Genomic DNA, 20,216 nt, shown 5'->3' on the forward strand with positions numbered 1-20,216 from the left:
AAAAAAAAAAAAAAAAAAAAAAAAAAAAAAAAAGAGGACCCAGAAGGGAAGACAGAGGAACCAGCACCGGTCTCAGAGTAGGGACCAGGCTTCCAGACAGGAGACCCAGGAGAGGAGATCCTGGAGGTCAGAGTGGCTTCTGAAGGTCCTAGGGTGGCTGCTTCCTGGCTGGGTGGAGGACAAACAGGACAAGGACTCCAGGACCTGACTTAGCTTTTTCCTTCTGATGTCATGGATTTCTGAGAGCTTCCCATACCCCAGCTACAGAGCTAAAAGCTTTACTTCCACTATCTCTTTTTCATCTCGAAGCTCCTGGCAAGTGGGCACCATTATTTTGGTTCACTGATGGGTAAACTGAGGCACGGGGCTGAAAGGATTTACTATAGACCACCGAGCCGGCAGGGCTGAGATTTGAATTCTGCACCCATGCAGGTCAGCCCGGGTTGTGCTGGCCCTGTCCTCTTAGGAGGAGACAGCAGGACCCTAGAGGGGCTTGAAGGGATGGTGAGGATGGTCCAGTCCTCCCCAGCCCCCTGGGTCAGGGGTGCAGCCTTCCAGCACCTGCCTTCTCCTCCACGCCACCTTTTCTCTCTTCCAGAGGGGTGGTTGTGGGTCCTCTCGCCCCTGCCCTTGCTGGGTCTCACAATGCTGGGAAGAGAGACTGACCCCCGCGACCCGGGCTCTGTTTAGAAGAGTTAAATCAGATTAGCTCATTAATGACCTTGCCCAATACCTCTCGGCAGGCGGGCTGCTGGGCTCCGTTAATGAATGACCGGGCCGGCTGGTGCAACAGAGGGCCTCTGTACAGCCGCCGTCTCCCGGGGGGCCGGATCATTAATAAATATTGATTGGGCTCCAAAGGAAGCAGCCCGCTGGAGACCGGCCCCGAACACCCACATCGTGGGCCCATTAAATCGGGGTCAACTGTGGCTGCTCTGGGTGCTGGCCAGAGCCGCTTCCTGGCCGGGGTCAGCGCTGGACCATTAAGACAGCAGCACCCCCTCCGCCAGCCCCAGGGTCCAGCCAGCCAGGCACCCTGCTTGCCTCCAGCCAGTCTCAGAGAGAGCAATAAACCCTCCATTCCTCAGGCCCAGAATAGAAGGTGCTTTCACCCCGCTACCCCGGCTCCAGCCCAGCAGAGGGCCAGGGGCTGTGCTGAGCTCACCCTGCAGGCCTCCCAGGGGCAGAGGGGCAGCCAGGGTGCACAGAGCCATGGCCCACCACACTGCAGGGGACCGGACCAGCAATCAGGCGCCGCATGGTCTTCTCCCTCCTACAGCTGACATGGAGGGAGGGGTCAGCAGGACAGGAGCTGGCCCGGGGATACAGGTGGACCCAGCAGAATAAGCCATCCATGCCGCCTCTGGCTTCTGAGAGGGTGGAATAAGGGAAGGAAGACCTAAAGTGGCAGGATTGTCAGATTTTCAGTGTGTGTCTTAGGGTATGCGTATTGTAATCATTGGGGTGAGTTAGTACAAATACATTCAGTGTCCTGATCACTTTTTCCCCTTCGTCCTGACCTGTCCACCTCTGCACTCCCCAGACTCCCTACCCATCCCCCTCTGCCTCCCTTTCCCTCTCATCTTGCCCTTTTAATGATTTAATACTGGCTTTCTTATATAAGAGAAACTTCCCAACATTAAACCTTCTATGTGTTTTGTTTTTCATTTAGCATTATGCTCCTGAGGTCCAGCCTTTTTTTTTTTTTTAACAAATTACTCAGTAATCCTTCTTTATGGCTGAGTAGTACTCTGCAGTGAATATGCACCACAGCTTCCTTATCCTCTGGGGCCTTTTGGACAGTTCTATGACGCTATAAACATGGGTGCACGTGCTCACTCCATGTGACGTCTTTAACTCTTCGGGAGAATATCCAGGAGGTGTGGCCGGGTCAAATGGAATTTCTATTTGTAATGTTTCGAGGCATCTTCATACTTATTTCCGTAGTGGCTGCACTAGTTTATATTCCCTCCAGCCATACGGAAGCATTCCTTTTGCCCCACAACCTCTCCAGCATTTGTTGATTGGTTTTGTTGTTCATGATGAGAGTTCACTGCAGTAAGATGAAAGGAATCTCTGTGCTATTTTAATTTGCATTTCTCTAATGGTCAATAGGCAGGATTTTAAAAAATAAGGACCGTGTAATTTATAAAACGCTAAGGAAAGAGGGATGGTTGTGTTAGATGACGAAAAAATGTTACAGAAGTTGAAAAGAAACAAAAGATTTGTTTGGGCAGTGAGCATGGTCAGAAGAGTAGAAAACAAAGCAGGAAGAGACGGCAGGAGGCAGAGGGGACGGGAGGAGGACGGGAAGAGTAAGAAAGGAGGGAGGGAAGGAGGGAGGCACACGGGAAACTGGTCTCCCACGGCCCACGGAGCCCACAGCCAAGGGGCAATGCCCAGCCCGCGTGGAAACTCCCGACCGTGGGAGGTCACGGGCAGGCCCTCACATGACCCTCGGCACCCGTCGCCCTGGCTGCCTGGCACTGCCAACTCCTTGCCTGCCCAGGAACTGGAGGTGACAAACAGCATCTGCGGAGTGGGGATACAGACCGCAGTGCTCTCTGTCAAGGCCCGAGGGTGCCAGATACCACGGGCCGATTCAAGACTGTGGGTTCCACTCATTTCTCAGGAGCCCCACGATCCCTTCTCGGGCTCACAGCATGGGTCTCAGCTCCTAGGCCACACGTGAAGGTGTGAAGGCTGACACAGCCTCCCCTCTGGAAGGGGCTGCCTGGAATCCAGACCCAGCGGCAGTGTACAAAACGCGGAACCAACTCTTGATTCCAAACCTGCCGCTCTTTCCGGGTCCCCATGCTGCTCCCCCATCGAGCAGGAAAGACAAACTGCCATCGAGTCACGGTGCTGTCATGTCCTAGTTCCCCTTCCTCATGGGGGACACACCTGTCACTCAGGGAGAAGCTGTTCCATCTGCTTCTAACTCCCGCCGTCAGTGGGTTGACCCCGATAGTTCTGGTCTTGACCAAAAGGACGGGAGATTTAAGACACTTTGTCTGCTCAGCCCTCAGATGCACTGTGAAGGCGCCAAAAGTCGCAAGGGTTAGTTTACTGATGCTGTGGGTCCTGCATGCCAGGGACACCCCCCAAACTCTGTCACACCAGTGCCCAGCTCTCTTCCTGCTTGACCTTTTTGTCTTGTTTCCTGTCGGTGAAGCCAAGAACGCGGCTTTTTGCTTGCTTGGGGTTTATTGTTGCAATGCTACAGTGAGACAAGCAATGAAGAAGAACTTTAGAACCTGGGCTTGGCGTATAAACAAGAAACTCTCTCTCCCTAGTGCCCACCTAGCTCGAAGCCCTCTGACCCGGAGGAGGCTGCAGGAGCAGCTGAGTTTCTCTTGCGGGTGAACAGAGCTCACCACCGTGATAAAGCAGCACAGAAGCAAAGAGGCTTTGCGTCCAGCCGTCTGCGGGGCTGTGTCTCTGCACCTAAGGGTCTGCCTGTCTGGGGTGGGGTGAGTCTGTGGGACTAGAAGCCACCTCCCCAGGTGGCAGGACTTGGGGTGACATCAGCAGATCCTGCACGGTTGAAGGAGGCTGTCAGACACTGGTCTCCTGCCAACCGCGGACCACACACATCCCAAAGCAAAGCACAAGGGAGGAAGCGTAGCGCTGACGAGGGGCGGCCAATGGGAAGTGGGCCAGATAGACAGTCGGAGAGGGGGGAGGGGAAAAGGGGGCACAGCGGGCAGGGTGGGGAGGGCTGGACCCCACCATCTGTTGTGCCCTTCAGCCCTGAGCAGGGCTGAAGAAAGACTGTTTGGGATCCTCGGCTCTTCTGAAAACGCTGCTCTTCTTGAACACGTTCAGGCACACACATACGCGTGAGTGTGCCATTTCCCCAGGGGTGTTGCAGAAACAACCCCAGGAGTCCTGCCCTTCCCTTCCTCAACCCAGGTGATCTGAAGTGTCCGTCTTCCATAGCAATCTGTCCAGAGCAGCAAAATTAAAGCAGAAAAGAGAAAGCGCAAGGGGGCGGGGTGGGGTAAGAGGCAGGAAGAGGGAAGGAGTAGCTTAAGGAGGTCACTTCGGTCTTCTCACCAAGAATAGTAATAAGTGCTCGCAGGATGGATGGATGGGTGGGTGGGTGGACGGACCGACAGACACACAGACACATGGACAGATAGACATTCATTAATACACTATTTAGATAGATAGATAGAGGGATGAGAGGATGAACAGACGGTTGATAGAAATAGCAAGAAAGCCCTTTTGTTCTGCAAGAAAGAAACAGTTGTCCCAGCAACCTGGGCTCACTTTGCCTCTACACCGAGACTTTCAGAAGAACTGCAACGCGAACAAAATCTAATAAATGTCCCCTTTCACTCTTGGAAAAGAACTCCAAAGAGATCCATTTCTCAAACGCTGCCCCAGACCGCCGTGTACCGCAGCCTTTCTGTCCGGCTGCGGTCTGTCTCCGTGTAGGTATCTTCTACCCCCGCGAAATGCAGTGTCATGCAGAGCACTCAAAAGGGACGGTAAAAGGATTAGCAGCTGGATCGATGGCCGATATTAACGCTCTTTCATGTTGGGCTGAAGAAGGATTTGAGATCATCAGGAGAGGCTAACGGGAGAATAGACCTGGAGCGCTCCAAAGCCTCTCTGGATTAAAATCCTATTACGCTCCCGTCAGCTTCTGCAGGAGACGACTGAGAAGGTTGAGGCTCCTTTAACATGTTACCATAATTAACCTCCTCTTAAGCTGTTTTGGGTGGGGAACTCTAGCAATGAAGAAACGGAGAAACTTTCATTTTCCATCACCCACATGGCTTTTCTGAATGGTTTAAAATCTGGAGTGGAAAGTGGTTTAACTTAATTGATTTGAGGGGTTCATCTCTCCCACTTGAACCTGCTGTCAGCCTCGCCCAAGATCTGAGCCCTTCAATAAAAAGGGCGTTTGTCCGAGAAAGTATCAAAGGCTCCGACCTACTCCAGCGCTTTCGCCCTCTTCCCCCACCTCCCCCACCCCCCAGTCCCACAGAAAGAGAAACTGGGCACCGGACCATTTGTTTCCCGTATGAGGCTCTCTTTTGGAGCCCAAACTCCACTTCACAAAAGCCACCCCCAGAACCCACCAGGCTGCCCACATTTGGGCCCCCAGCAGCTGACAGCAGTCCGTTAAGGTCAGGTGGGGACAGCTACTATGGGATGGGCGACCAAGCCTTCCAAAAGGAAAGGTCGGGAGGCACACATTCCTCTCAAGAGTCGGCCTGAGCTGGCTTTTCCTTCCCAGGGAAAACTGCTGCCAGCCTCCAACTCCAGACCGTGCTGCTCAGAGCAGCCAGGCCAGGAGCCCAGAGTGGGAGTGAGATGCACGCTGCCTCCCACCTTTCCCGCAAACAGGAGCCTTTCACGTTCACAATGCCAGTCACAAAGCCAGGGTTCCAAGCGGAGGGGAGGCGAATCCATCAGCCCTGTCTCCTGCACAGCCCTGGCCCTCTCCGCGTTGACCTGGGTGCCTCATCACATCACTAGCAGCGGCTCCCAGCACAGTACCTGTGACCCAAGGCACAGGATTCACTCCGTGCCCGAGACACAAGCCACACAGGAGTTGGCTGGGCTGTGTGACCCCTGGGGTTAGTCCCAGCCCTTGGAATCTAGGAAGCAGTAGCTGAGTGCAGCCTGGCCTTTGAGGTCCCTGCTCTCGTGCTTATTTACAATATCAGTGACAGGGGTGGCAAGAATAGAGGACATCCACTAAGCCCAGACTCACTCCAGTGTCCCACGGTAGGAGGTCAGGAAGCCCACAGGGCAGGCTCTCCGGCTACGCTCACTCAGGACAGTGGCTCGGGAATCCCCTCTGAGCTACTGCAGCACTGCACACCTCGGCTCCGGCCCCGCTCCTGACTGTCCCACTGACATCCCCATGCAGAACCTCCTTCGGGCGTCCAGTTCAGGCGGCAGCTCTCCAGCTGGTCCCACATACATCTTCCTGGCTCCGAGGGGCGCCTGCCTGCCTGTCAGTTGCTTTGATTTCTGACCCCAGGGCCCCAGCTGGCTCAGCCTCCACCTGCTGCAACCAGAGGCAGAGCTGCCCCAGGATCCGGCAGCCCCTTTGTCCTGAGGGCCTGCAGCTCCTGTAGGGAGCAGGTGGCCGGAAAAGAGGACAGGACAGTCATCAAGGAGGCCGCTTGGGAGGCTGAAGGGAAAAGAAGGCAGAAGGGCTGAGAGGAGGGGAAACTGGGACCTGCGCCCATCGCCCTATCGCCCTGCAGTTCTCTCTGGGCCACACAGGCCCAGTGGATCCGGTCTACAGGAGCCGGGGCAGAAGTGGCCTTAGGGGCCATTCTGGGAGCTGCCTTTTAGGAGATGTCTCAGAGGCCTGTGCTACAAAGAGGGTTTGGGCCCATTTTAAAGCATCTCTGTATGTTAAAATGCCATTTTTAGATTATTTTTTGATTTGACATGTGAGAACTATATATATTCTTAGCATGATCAACATCCCAGTTTCATCAAGAGAAAAGGAAGGAAGGAAGGAAGGAGAAAAGGAGAAAAAAAGAACTGCGCACTGTGATGTTTCCATACAATGTAAATTATGCAGTTTTCAAGTGAAAAGCAAACATATGCCTCTTCTTAAACACTTATCAGTTTTTCATGGTGGAAATAATTAAACACATTTCTTCTGGCCTGTTTTTATTCAGTGCCATATCATTACCTCGAGTTACCCTGCTATGCAGCAGAACTCAGATCTTAGAGGTTATAAGAGGTCATCTGCGGATGACGGTAACCATTAACCAATTCGGCCACAGTGCCTCAAATTCTCTTGACCTTAGGTTTTCAGTGTTTGTGAAAGAAAATTTTGACTTTGCAGCAGAAAATGTTTTGATGAAAAAAGAGAACTTATCTCAGTAATCACAGTCTTAGATATTTACCCAATGATTTGAAAACTTATGCTCACACCAAACCTACACATGCATGTTTATAGTAGTTTTATAGTTGCCAAAGATTGGAAGCAACCAAGACATTCATCAGTTAGTTGAGTAACTATACATACAATGGAGTATTATTCAGCAATTAAAAGAAATGAGCTACTGAGTAAAAAGAAGATATGTATATTACTACGTGAAAGCAGCCAGTCTACAAGGTTATATAGCCTTAGAGTTATATACTATGTACAACTATATCTATTTACATTCTTAGGGTTGTACATTCTACACAACTGTGTATACTGAGAGTTGTGTGCTGTGTGATTACAGCTGTATGGCCTTCTGGAAAAGGAAAAATTACGGCAATAGTAGGAAAGACCAATGGCTGCTGGGAAGAGGCAGTGAAAGAGGAAGGAGGACCGGCGGGTACCTGGAGAGCGGTGGAAGCATTCTCTCGAGAGCCTGAAGCAGACGTGTGACCTCACGCTCTTGTCACCACCAGTGGAACATGCTCCTAAATGTGCATTACACGCTTTACTCAGTTCAGTGTTGGCCCTTCGATCACAAGAAGGTCCAGCTCTCGCAGGATGTGTTAACTGGAAAAATGGTGCAGGAAGAGCGAGAAGACGCAGGAATCCTCTGCACTTTCTGTGCAAGTTTTCTGTAATCTAATACTGCTCTGAACTAAAGTCTATGAAACCTTGTGCATCTGAATATACTTTGGACCTTCAAAAGTCATCGCCTGTTTCTCTCTCGTCTTTCGGGGCTGATCGTAATCGTAACGACACCGTACTGTCCTTCAGCCGGCCCCTGTTCCAAACGCCATGTATATGAGAGCTGACTTAATCCGCACAAATGCACTGGGACTAGCAATTACTTATCGGGGGCCTCTGAGTCACTAAGCAGTGGAAGCAGGACTTGAACCCAAGTCTACCCAGCCCCAGGCCCACACTTATAATTCTTCCACTCTGCAGCCCCGCTCTCCAGGGAGAGGCAGCAGGAGCACCTCACTGCGGTCTTGACAACGCCTATGTGAGGTCACTCCCAAATATTTGCTGTTTGACAAGCCTGGTGCTAAACTGCGGATGTAAATACAGATAAGAGACCCCCTGGCCCCAAGATGCTTGCAACGCAATGGAAGAGGCAGATGAGACCACAGCAGTGACAGTCCTAGATCAAGGAACCAGGCACCCTAGCTGTAGCACTGGCCATCTAGGAGAAGTGCTTGGGGCAGCCCTCTGCCTGGAGTGGAGACAAGAGGCATCTTGCCCTGAATTTGCATTTAAGGAGAAAGTGCCCCAGACATCACCCCTCTGGAGACAGAAGATTCACAGTAAGCCGACACAGGTAACAAAACGTAAATAGAAATTTCAGCAGCACAATGGAAACTACTAAGGTATGAAACAGCTGTCTTGGATAAGTGAGGGGAGAACTAGTTTACGAAGCCTATGGTTTGCCAGGGTTCTGTCTGGGTCCCTGACCTACCCACATCCTCCCTCTTCTCCCACCAACAATAGCCCAGGGCAGGCATCACTTGCGTTACTGTTTCATGAGGCGCCCCTGCAAGACCCCTCCCATCCTTACCGGTGTCTTTCTTCTTGTCTCGCGAGAGCTCGTGGACGGTGGCGCCGATGTCATGCCTCAGGATCTGGATGATGCTGGACAGGGCGGGCACACTCTGCTTGTCCAGGTGGGTGAAAAACTCGTACTCATCTTTGTTTAGAAGGGACGGTCTGGATTCGATGTGGGTCAGGTTGATGCCATTCTCCTAGGAGAGAGAATTGGGCAGGCTTTGAACTACGACAGGCTGAAGATGCAAACCCAGAGAAAAACACAAACAGTGAAATGGCAAATCCAAGGGGAAGGTTTCATTTTTTTAAAAGAGTAGAAGAAAGTTCCTAAGTTTTCTAAAGGTACTTACTTTACCTTTGGCAAAACCAACCGGCAAGGGGTGGGAGGCATAATTCAATTATCGGAGAATACAAACACATGGAAATCTATCAGCCCTGAATTGCCACCCTAAGACTTTGATTTGATTTTAAATACCCAGGACAGTAATTACGGAAAAACATTGACATGGGAAAAATCTCCTTTTCCAAATTAAATCCCACACAATCTCGATATATAAGTGATATAGAAGCAACAATTTTTGGCTTGAACATAGTCCTCAAGACTCGGACTTACTGTCTTTCCATCTAAATTCTGAGTAATACTGGCTGTGAGGCTTTATTTCCTTCTGTATCTCTTGCCCTCGGTGTCTTTTCCTATAACTGGGTGGCTTCACCGTACTGCTTTGTAAACTCCCCAGGAACACTGGACGAGGTGAGACACACACACACACACACACACACACACACACACACACACACACACACACCAGTGGCCACAGGCTAAATGTTCAGGAAAAAAAAATGCTGTGATTACTACTATTAACACCTTGGCCATCATTTTCATTTAAGTTATTCAACAAATAAATACAAGACCCAGCAGCTGCCAGTCACCTTTCAAGTTCGCTGGACTGAGCAGAAAGGCAGGGGTGCTTTCCGGCTCATGAAGTTTATGTGCAAATTGAGGAGTACAAAGAACAAACACCAAAGACAAGTCACAGATGCATTACTTTGTAGTGACGAAGGATAAGAAAAAGCCCATCAGGCAGAATGGGCCAAGGGGACACAGGGTTCTGAGGTGGTGGAAGAGATGCCAGGTCCTGAGGGGGAAGAGGACGCACTTGGCTTCAGCGGGGTGACACAGGCAGCCTCGAGAGGGTGACGCATGTGCGCCCTAAAGGGGCTGAGGAGGGGAGGGCCCTGTGGAGGGGACAGCCACATGGCCAGCATGACCAGAGCAGCGGAAGTCAGCGGGGGAATAGTAGGAGAGATCAGAGTAATCGTATGGCCAGACGTGCAGGTTATCTCAAAGAGTGAGGGTTTTGTTTGTTTGTTTGTTTTTCCCTGAGGAAATAGGGGTGTTTATAAGGTTTGGAGCAAAGAAATAATTTGATCTCCCAATCTCAACAGCATTGATCTGACTTCCATGTTGAGAACTGATTTTGGGGAATCTGACAGCCTAGTCCACCCACCCAGGCAGGAAGGGTGCCAAAACCCACACGGTGTCATGGTGGTGAGGGCAGAAGGGGCAAAAAGAGCTGCTATGTGGATATCTTTCTTAACGTCCTGAAAGGACCAAAATTATCCACAGACCTGAGAAAAATCTGCGGGTAAAAAAAATGTGGAAAAGGAACCAAATTCCCCAGACTCCACCATTTGGGCATCTGTGAAGTCCTTGGTGCAGAAGCACCAGGATGCGAATAACAAGCGAGGGTGGGTGCATGATTGGGCCAAACACATCCCCTGAAATTCTAATCTTGATAATAACAGTGATGCTGGGTTACTCCAAAGTCTCGCTTTACCTTGCTCTGATATTATCTCTTTCTGAGAAAGGGAAGGGAATGGGAGTCTGGGACTGATTTCTGATACTGAGATGTCATGCTTCTACCAAAATCTGGACACAAAGCCGGTTCAGAAACAGAAATGGACTAGGAAAGCATGTTGCTCAGCGGCAGAACCTGGCTGAATCTTACAGCGAAGCACAGTGAAGCCCCAACAGGGAGAAACTCAACCCACAGCCAGTGGTGGCCTCCTTGTGGGACCTCACCATACACGCGCAATGCCCACTACACGGCAAGCGAAGAGCTCGGGAGCTGCTTCGTTAAATGCCACACAAATACAAAAACAGTGATTATTTACTATCGATTCTCTACTTTTTTGTCTCTCGATATTAGCATTTTAGCTCTGGCAGTTTTATCACACAAGAAGGCATGTACGTGACTTGGCCCTCAAACATAAATGCTTGGCAAACCATCTGTGATTTACCCAGAAAGTCTCTGATTTCTTGGCAGTGCTGTTCATGATGGAGAAGCCCAAGAGGAGTTGCCTATACTTTGTTAAAATACATCATAGCTCTTGCCCCAGCATTTGGAGGGACAGACAATTCCCTGAAAATGTGCCAACTCGAAATGTTCTAAAATGAAAAGGAATGAAACTTGTCGACCTTGCAGTTGAAGAAGTAGATCTTCTGTCTTGGCTGTAAACAGGAAGAGAAAGAAAGCACAAGTGTGGTTAATGTCTGGCTTAGTCAGGAGCGCCGCACCCATCTCTCGTGAGAAAAACCTGAGGCCTATTAGGGCTGGAATAATCTGCCCCTTCAGGTGTGTAGAGATCTGACCTTAGACAGATAAAATGTTTCTCTCAAGAACCTCTAAAGTCCTGACTCTGCTCACCTCAGTCCCTAAAGCACACAATCCAAAAACTAGCATGTGGCCAATAACAATGTGCCAAATATCCCGACTCCACCCTGGCTCCACCCCTGCCTTACCCTATCCAATAGCGAACCAGTAGCGCCACCCTGGCTCCACCCCCATCTTACCCTATATAAGTCTGTACATTTCTTCAATAAAACGGAAGCTTCCAGAAACCTCCCCGGAGTCTCCCTGGTGATTCCCAGTCTGGGCACCCTGAACCCTGTTCCACAAGCAGACTCACAGATGAAAACAACAGCTTATGACAGGATCATGTGAAACCTCTCCTTACTTGCCAAAAGTGTTACGTGCCGGAAGTTTCTACTTAAGTACGCACTAAACATCCAGCTGGATTCTTTATTTCTTTCACATTTGAGTCAGTTGTTTAGTAGTTGACCCTCAAATTTGGCATGCAATTTCCTTACGGAGGGTTTTCCAGCTTTTCACTATAGATCCTTAGCAACCAGTAATTCTTATGGCTGAGAGAGGCTTAAGAAATTAATTTCCAAGCCTGGTTAGAAACGTAGCTGTGATTATAAATTTCTACTGTACACAAGAGCTCTGTGCCAATTTACAAACCTACCCAGACCCACTCCCCACACCTCTGATGAGGGTTAATGAAAGAAGAATTTCTTATGTTATTCCCAGGGACCTCTAAGAAAGGTGAGGGAAGATTCAGAGTTAACCTTTTCATGAATGATTTCATGTTTTGCCCGAAATTGATAGATGCATAAAAAATAGTGTAACACTCTGGTAAACCAGGACTCTGGAGCAGGAAATGTGGAATGAGGTGCGAGAATTCATTTATTTGACTAAGGATCAGAAATCTCTTCCTCCCATCCTTGAGAAAAATCTCTTTAAAGAGAAACTGGAAACAAATGAATGAAATGATACAATTTACACTGCTGACAAATTGACTTGTCTTCCTGGTTCCCTGAGGCCTGCTTTATTGTTCCTTGACAAGTAACTGTGTGTATTAATGCAATGCAATGAGATGCTTTGATACGTGTGTACATTGTAGATGACTGAGTCAGGATAATTAGCATACCTGTCACTCCAAATATCTAACAATTCTTTACAGTGAGAACATGTGAAACCCTCTTTTAGTTACTTTGAAATATGCATGACATTAGCATTAACTACAGTCGTCCTACGATGTTAAACTGACCTCAAGCTGAGGGAGCCTCCCCGCCTTTTCCATGATTCTATGGGAAAAGGAGGATGGTGCTGTGGGGAGAACAGGGGCTTTGGGACCCAGCTGGGTCGCAGTTTGGTTCTGCTACTCCCGGCCCTTGGTTAAACTAATTAGCCATTCTGAAATTTTCTTATCTGTGTTTACAATAAGGACAATAGCACTATGGCAGCTTAATGAGAACGAAAACTTATGCTTCAATAGCACAATTAAGGGCCGGGGATTTAGCTCAGTGGTTCCAGCACTTGCAGGCGAGAGGATCTGAGTTCTATGTGCACTTAACTTCTACATTGAGCTGGCACTGTCCACGCCATCCTGGAGGAGGAGCCACCAAAGAAGAGGCCACTTGGACGCTCGGGGGCCCCTCCCCTCCAGATCCCTCGGACTATGTCTGTCTCGCTCTTCTCTTGGATCACTGCTCTTTCAGGTGGCCGGATCTCCTCCAACTCAGCCAAGACTGCTTGCCGGAGACAGCCGGGCTCTGTTCAAGGCCTCAGGAAAACATTTTCATTCTGATTCCCTCCTGATCTCCCTCCTACAGCTTTTCCTGCCAGCACAGCGTTAACACATGGAAGATCAAAAAGGTCTTGAAGACTGTTTTAGTGTAGGCCACCAAGGAGCGTGCCCAGCTCATGTGCTTCCAGCCGGCCCCACATTCGGGGGCAACAGGCTTACACTGCCACAGGGTGAGATCACTCTCAGGAAAAGTTGCAAGTGCTGGGAGTTCTCAGGCCTGCAAATGAAGCATGCGGCAGCTAAACGCAGAGCTAGCTTTCCACTAGAGAGTCCCTTACTCGATAAAGAAGTCATCCACCATGCAAAATGTTCAGAACAACACTGTTTTTTGCCAAGACAATGGAAGCAAGCCTTGGTGCCCATCAACAGGAAGTGGACAGTCACACAAAGCCACAGGAAATGAGTGGGCAAGAGCTGATGTAGCAGCATAGACAAACCTCAGAAACGTCTGCCAGCCTCTCCCCTAAACCAAAACCTCCAGGAGAATTATAATAAGATCCTGACTTTATGAAGATGAAGAGTTTGCAACTCTCTGGTATGGCATCAGTGATGGATATTTATATAAAAGAAAAGTCTAAATGGATAGAGGGCACAACACAGATAGAATTCAAGTTCACAGCTGTCTCTGAGGACAAAGGGACTTTAGCCGGTTCTTCTAATGGCTGATTTACTAAGCAAGAAAGTTACATGGTGTTCTTTGTATCATTATGTACGATTGTGGTGTTTGAATAAAATGGAAATGTCATTTGGGCTACAACGCTTTGTTTTCCCCCTCCAGTGACATGCCAGTGTCATTCTTCGATTGAGGAAGACAGGTTCTTGGTAAATATTTTCCCATTGCTCTGGACCCAAGACCAGGGGGCAAAAGCAGTCCTCGTGACCGAATCTCCATCTGATCCTGGCTTCCAGGCCCTGGGTCACAGCGTCCTAAAAGTCCACTTCTGAGAGTCACATGTGGTGTGGATCTGCCAGGTGACCCCTCTGCCTTCTACTGTCAATCCCTGCAGGTTTCTGCTGAAACGTTACATCTCCAAGAAGCCTCCACCAACCTCCGGCACCTCAGGCCCCGGCTTGTTACTGGTGCTGGGACCCTGAGCTCCTCCTAGCTGTTGCTGTTTGCAATCGTCCATTGCAACTGCCCATTAAAGTTGAGTCCATAGGACAGACTGGCTGTCTGGCTCACTCCACCATGCCCGTGATCTGAATAGGGTCTGACAACAGCAATACTCAGAAGACGTTAATTGGTTGCGTGAATGAGAGATCAAGAGGGCGTCAAATTGAGGAGGAGGAGGAGGAAGAGCAGGAAAGGATTCAATGGGCAGCACATGAAGTACATTTTACTAATAAAGTTTATGTGCTTTCCACTTGTTTCCAAAAGACCACACTCCTGTGAGAATGCGGGTGAACTGTGGAGAGAGTTTTAGCTGCACCCATCTAGCCCTGGGCAGCTTGTTTAATCTGAAGCCCAATGCCTCTATCCATGTAATGATGCTCGCCAAGGTCCCCGCATACCCCGGAGAAGGACGCAGAGTTCAGGTCTCTGAATGCCTGCATCTCTGCTTGTTCCTGCCCTGGAGCACACAGGAGAAGGTGCTTGGTGGACCGCTGCAGGAGGAAGGAAGGCATCTTCTAGGCATCTTCCCCCAGGAGCCTGCTTCTAATTCTATAGCCCATTACTAAGCCACCTGCAGTAAAAACTCTCAGGAGACTGTTTTCCTAAGAAGGCATGGGATGTGAGCTACTGCAGACTAAAACTATGAAGAGCTATGGAAAATGTATAGCTAAATGCATAAAAATTGAGAGTCAGGCCAGGCACCATAGCTCACACCTGTAAATCCCAGCTATTCGGGAGGCTGAGGTGGGAGGATTTCAAGTTCAAGGGCAGCCTGAGACATTTATTGAGATCTTGTCTCAAAATAAAAAGCAAAACAGCCTGGAGATGAAGCTCAGTGGTAGAATATGCCTGGGTTTAATTTTTAAAGAAAAATAAAACAAAAAATAGAATAATCTACCAAGCAGTGGGCTGCTGACAGCCTAGCATGTTGGATTTGGGTATGCTCTTAACTATGGCCTTGAAACAGTAGAATATTTATTTGAGTCCCCAACTCCTATGGCCAAGAACTTAAGAGTCCCTCATGCCCTGTGACCATTTCCAGAAATGGAGCACAGAAGTAATCAGAACAAACCTTCGTTGAACCCTCCTGTGTGCCAAATACCATTTTAATTCATTACTTTTCGTGAATTAATTCATTTAATTTTCACAGTAACATTATAATACAGGCTTCTTAGTGCCGTAATTTTAAGAAATGAAAACAAGCCACCAAGATGTGAACTAACTTTCCTGTGGCTATCTAGCTACTGGGATTTGGGTCCAAAAGTTTGGTTCTATACCGTAAATTCTTGAGCTCAGTGCTGCTCTGCTCCTTCCTGCCCCAAAGCTAGGCCATCGCTGAGAGTTTGGGGTTCCTAAGTCTAAGCCCATACAAGTGTAATGGAACAGGGATAGCTGGAAGACATTAGGGTCATCCTGAGCACGGGCTCATGGTCAAGGTGCTTGGGGGATGCTGGAGTGGTCACAGTGTCGATTTCTTCCCTGCAGGATTTCTGGGTTTGCTATGTTCGTGTGATTGTGACCCTCTAGCTATGCAAGTCACTCTTGGAATTCTTTTCTGAAAGAACACATACCTAATAATACAGAGTTGATTCGAATATTATTTAGGGAATGCTACCCTAAGATGGTTTAAATGTTTCAGTTTATCATTCATTTCCCTACTTTGCTTGTATATGGTCCAGAAATTTAGTAGCAGCTACACTTTACTGGGGACTGAGGCAGGAGAACCACAGTGAGAGCTGGGCTGGGCAGTGTAGTGCATTAGCAAGACCTTGTCTCAAAGTGAAAAATAAAGAAAGTGTTAGGAAGCAGCTCAGTAAAAAAGACTCTCGGTTCCATCCCAGTGCAGCAAAAACAAAACCAAACAAAAGTCACAAAGTTTAAAGGTTTTATCAATGTCCCCTCCCACTGCTCACTTTCCCATGTGACTCCTGAAGCTGTCCTGAGAGATGAGAACACTGCACAGTGCAGTGGCCACCCCGAGGCTGGGTTGGGCCTGAGGGCTCCTCCCTGACTCTCGGTCCCTGCACCTGCCCCTACTGGACCTTCTCGAGTGATGTAAGGAATTCATTCTACTGGGGTTCGAACTCAGGACCTTGCTCTTGAGAGGCAAGCAGCAGCACCACTGAGCTAAATCCCCTGCAAAGAATGTCCCCTGTCTTCTAACATCTTTCACAACTTTAACGTCTCTTCACAACAGATTCCTAAAACATTCCAATACCTATTCCCACATGTCCAGGGTAAAGTTCATCCTTTTCACAAAGACTTGCGTGGTACTCATTGTGTTTTTCCGCTTTCTCAAAATCAATTGGTTTTGCTCAGATAAAAATGATAACAAACCTGTGGGTTTCAAAATCTCAAACTGAGGTCAGTTTGGGCAGTTCTGGCACACTGGTTGTGCATCTGAAGTGAGCTCCTGTGCGTGCTGAGCTTGGGGTCCTCTTATCTAAGGGGGGGCATCGCCTGCCACCTTCACGTCATGCCGAGAGAGGCCCCTGGTGATGGGCCAAAGCTTAGTACAGTGAATCCATCCCCACCAGGGCATCAGGGACAACAGTAGAAAGTTTTTTGAAACATTCAAGACAAAAATAGAAGTCCAAAAGCCATGCATAAAAGAATGACTAAGAACACTGTGTACAATGCAGGTTAAAATTTCAGTATAATAATTGATGTCATAAATTCAAAAACATTTATCAGACACATAATAGAATGCAGATCATGCAAAATGTCACAGGTCAGTAAGAAAAAGACAAAATTGCAAAAAAAAATGATAATCTGTGTAAATAATTCACAATTTACAGAGAAAAAAATCTAATGCCATGAAATGTGAAATGACAGCCTTATCTCACGATAATATGGGAAATTAAAATTAAAACAGTAAATCACATCTAGCCCACTACATTGTTCAAGATTCAAATTGATAATCAGCGTAAGTTCTTAAAAGTATAGTGGAATTAGTATTCCTATACTGAACTAGTGGGATTATAAATTGTTAGATGATATTTAGAGAAATATAGAAGTTTGTGTTAAAACTAAAAATGTCCACACCTGAGGATTAGCAATTCTATTCCCAGGAAGATAACCCAGAAAGACATTTTCATAGTACATACTAAAAAATAATGGAAAAGTAAATCCTGAAAAATCGTACAACACAGGAATCACCCTGGATACAAGAAATAATGAGGTGGACAAATAAAATATGATACAATCATATGAAGAACTATTCTTTAGCAGTTAAAAGTCATACGCTTGATCTATATGTATCAATGGGTATTCATGTGACAATATTGCATTCATAAAAATACATCACAATTCTCACTGAATAGTTAACAAGTACAGCGCTTTGAAGTTTTTTATATGGATTAGGTTATTTAATCTCCTGAATTACACCATGAAGCAGACAGTACTTTATTCCCATTTTACAGATGCAGAACCAGAACCGGAACCCAGAGAAGTCAAAGCCACAGCCCCGGGCCCCGCATCGGTGATCTTGAGCCATGGGGCTCAATGCAGGGGAGGACAGCCAGCATCCCACAGTGCCTGTCTCGAGAAAGTGGGAGGGGCTCCACCGAACTCATCGAGATGTTGCCTTGGCTGGAAAGTTTGTAGGGTGACCAGGATGGGAAGAAGATCGGAAAGGACTATGGTTTCATCTTCAGCGTTTTAATTTTTATATTATGAAACAACATGTTCATTTGCCATTTGTCCATAATTATATCGGAAAAAATCATATAGGAAAACAATGACAGTTGGTCAAGGTATTCACAGGAGTTGATGATGAACACAGGGAATACGAGTGATCAGTTTTCTTGTACTTTGATGCATTTTTCAGTTAGGAAGGAAAAAAGGGAGGGAGGCAGGGAGGGAGGGAGGGAAAGAAGGGAAGGGAAGAGGAAGAAAGGATATCTGGAGACAGCCCCCCAACACACACACAAGAAGGGAAACTTGGGGCCAGGATAGCTGTGTGTTTCACAAACCCCAGGGCAATTCGTCAGTGCAGAGACAGCGGTGCTCAGCAGAGGTGTGGGGTGTCACTGCGGGGTCGTGGGCTGTCGACCCTGAGACCCGGGGCTCAGACCCGTCTGCACTGCACATGAGCTGTGTGGTCATAAGCAAGTTATCCAGCCTCACAGAACTTCAGCTTTCTCACCCTTAAATGAGACCATGAAGTTTAATAGGATCAACAAGTCCTCCACAAAGAAGCCACTCATCTGTATGACCAATATGTACTAATACAAATGTGGAAAAGAAGGTTCTTCATTACTGAGACTATTATGTGCTTGGCTTATCACATAATGTGGTTCCACAAATACTAGAATGTTTCTTTCCCTTAACTCAGCACTTGGGATGTTTACAATTTAACTCTGAGTTTTACCAGGATGTTAATGTGTAAAGAGATATGGTGGCCTATGTAATTTCCAAAGCAATTCTTGAAATATTTACAGGAAAAACAATCTATGCATGCTTAACAGCCACCCTTTATTAATGGACCAGGACAGCAATCTCTGGTTTCCCCTCCATAAAATGGGTACGGGAACATTTTCCATGATTTGGGCAGGTGAGAGCTTAGGTAATGCTCCATCCAGCTCTGGATGTTGAATTATAGTGCCGATCATTTCTTTGGTTCGTTTACTATTATTTAATCTATTAACGCTGACTTAACCTCACTAGGAGAAAATGTGATGTGCTGCCTGATAATGCAAAGATGTGTCTTAGCGTTTTATCCCTGGGTAAGTCCTCTGTCTGTCTCTACACATCGCTGCCTCCGTCCAGCACTTACCCACCCTTCCTCTGGAAAGCCCGACTTCTTTTTCACCTTGTTTCTTTTTCCACTCTACAGTGACTCCTTTGTCCCCTTCCCTACTGTGCCCTTTGGAAGCAAATTACAATGCAAAGCCTGAACCTTAGGAGCACGAGCTGTGTTCTCCTTTGTAGAGAACAGAGTATCTACTTAAACTATGTGGAATCTTGTTGATTCTCCACTTACTTATATACTCATCTCTAGGCTTAATTTGATTAAAGAACTCCAGGTAAAATATTCTTTGAAAATCCAGAGCAGAAGAGTAAAATGATTCTAACTTCCTTTGCTCATATTTAAGTTTAATTTTGTTCTCACTTGAACAATTAGTGCACATAGATTTCTTCTGAGAAATAGCACAGACAAAACCCCCCTGCCTGGAGAATCCACACTCAGGGCCAGACAGGACTTCGTACACTGAGAAGCCAAATGCATCCTGCAAGTAAAGGGGACTGGCTCTGAGGACATGGGGACATGGAGCGAGTGATCCATTCGGGGATGCTTGGTAGGAGAGGACAGACCCCATTCGCTGGGAGGACAACATGTGCAGTCCCACTGGGCTCACCCTCAGCATCTAAGGCTTTTTGTAGCCCTCTGGAATTCTCCATAACGAATCTAGATTTGTGTTTGATGAGCAAAGTTCAGTGGGACCACAGAGCATGTGCTGGGTGCTCAGAGCCTCAGCCCGCACTGCAGTGATCCCACCTTCTGCCCCTCCCAGGTTCCCAGTGTGCTCTCTAGGGGCCTCGCTCCCAGCACCCTGGCATCAGAGATCCCTTCAACCTCACCTCATCGACTTGTCTTCCCTCCGCCAAGGGTGGTGCCCAGTGGCGAGGCTGGTGCCGAGGCCCCTGTTCTGCTGTCCCCTCTCCACCGAGGGGAGAAAAAAAGACAGAGAAAGGAGAAGACAATTAAGCATCCAGGACAAGTGGGCCTGGTGGCACAGGTCTATAATCCCAGTACTCTGGGAGGCTGAAGCAAGAGGATCCCAGGTTCCAGTCTAGGCTAGGCAAATTAGCAACTTAGTAAGACTCTTTTACAAAATAAAATACTAAAAAATGGGGGAGGGGCTCAAGATATAGATCAATGCAAAGGAACTGGGTGGATCTCCAGTATCAGGAAAATAAACCAATAAATAAATGACATGCACAGAATTTTTTTCTTGTTTTATTGTGTATCAGCACTTGTTTTCTATTTTTTGACATGCATTTTCACGGTGTAACAGGCCCTAAAAATTACAAAACCAGTTTGGTCTGAGGCAGTGCTGAACAACCTTTAAGAGGGTTCGGGAGTCAGAATGCTGTGATTCAAGTAACATCTCCAGCATTTACAGCATTTACAGCATCACATTGTTCCAGGCTCAAGAAGGTCTGAATGCAAGACACCAGTGCGTGCTGGGTACTGCGCAGACAGTCCTG

General features: G+C 47.8%; 1 protein-coding gene across 3 annotated transcripts in view; it reads right to left on the bottom strand.

Annotated features, from left to right (window-relative positions):
* The window catches only part of Pah (phenylalanine hydroxylase), a 55,573-nt gene that overhangs the window by 29,462 nt on the left and 5,895 nt on the right, over positions 1 to 20,216 (bottom strand). For all 3 annotated transcript variants that reach the window (XM_010631345.3, XM_010631347.1, XM_010631348.2), the window contains exon 3: positions 8,469 to 8,652. In XM_010631345.3, coding sequence (XP_010629647.1) covers positions 8,469 to 8,652 — 184 coding nt within the window. The remainder of the gene's footprint in view (positions 1 to 8,468; positions 8,653 to 20,216) is intronic.

Source organism: Fukomys damarensis, unplaced genomic scaffold, assembly GCF_012274545.1.
Source record: "Fukomys damarensis isolate Sample0158 unplaced genomic scaffold, DMR_v1.0_HiC HiC_scaffold_15, whole genome shotgun sequence".
NCBI lineage: Eukaryota > Metazoa > Chordata > Mammalia > Rodentia > Bathyergidae > Fukomys > Fukomys damarensis.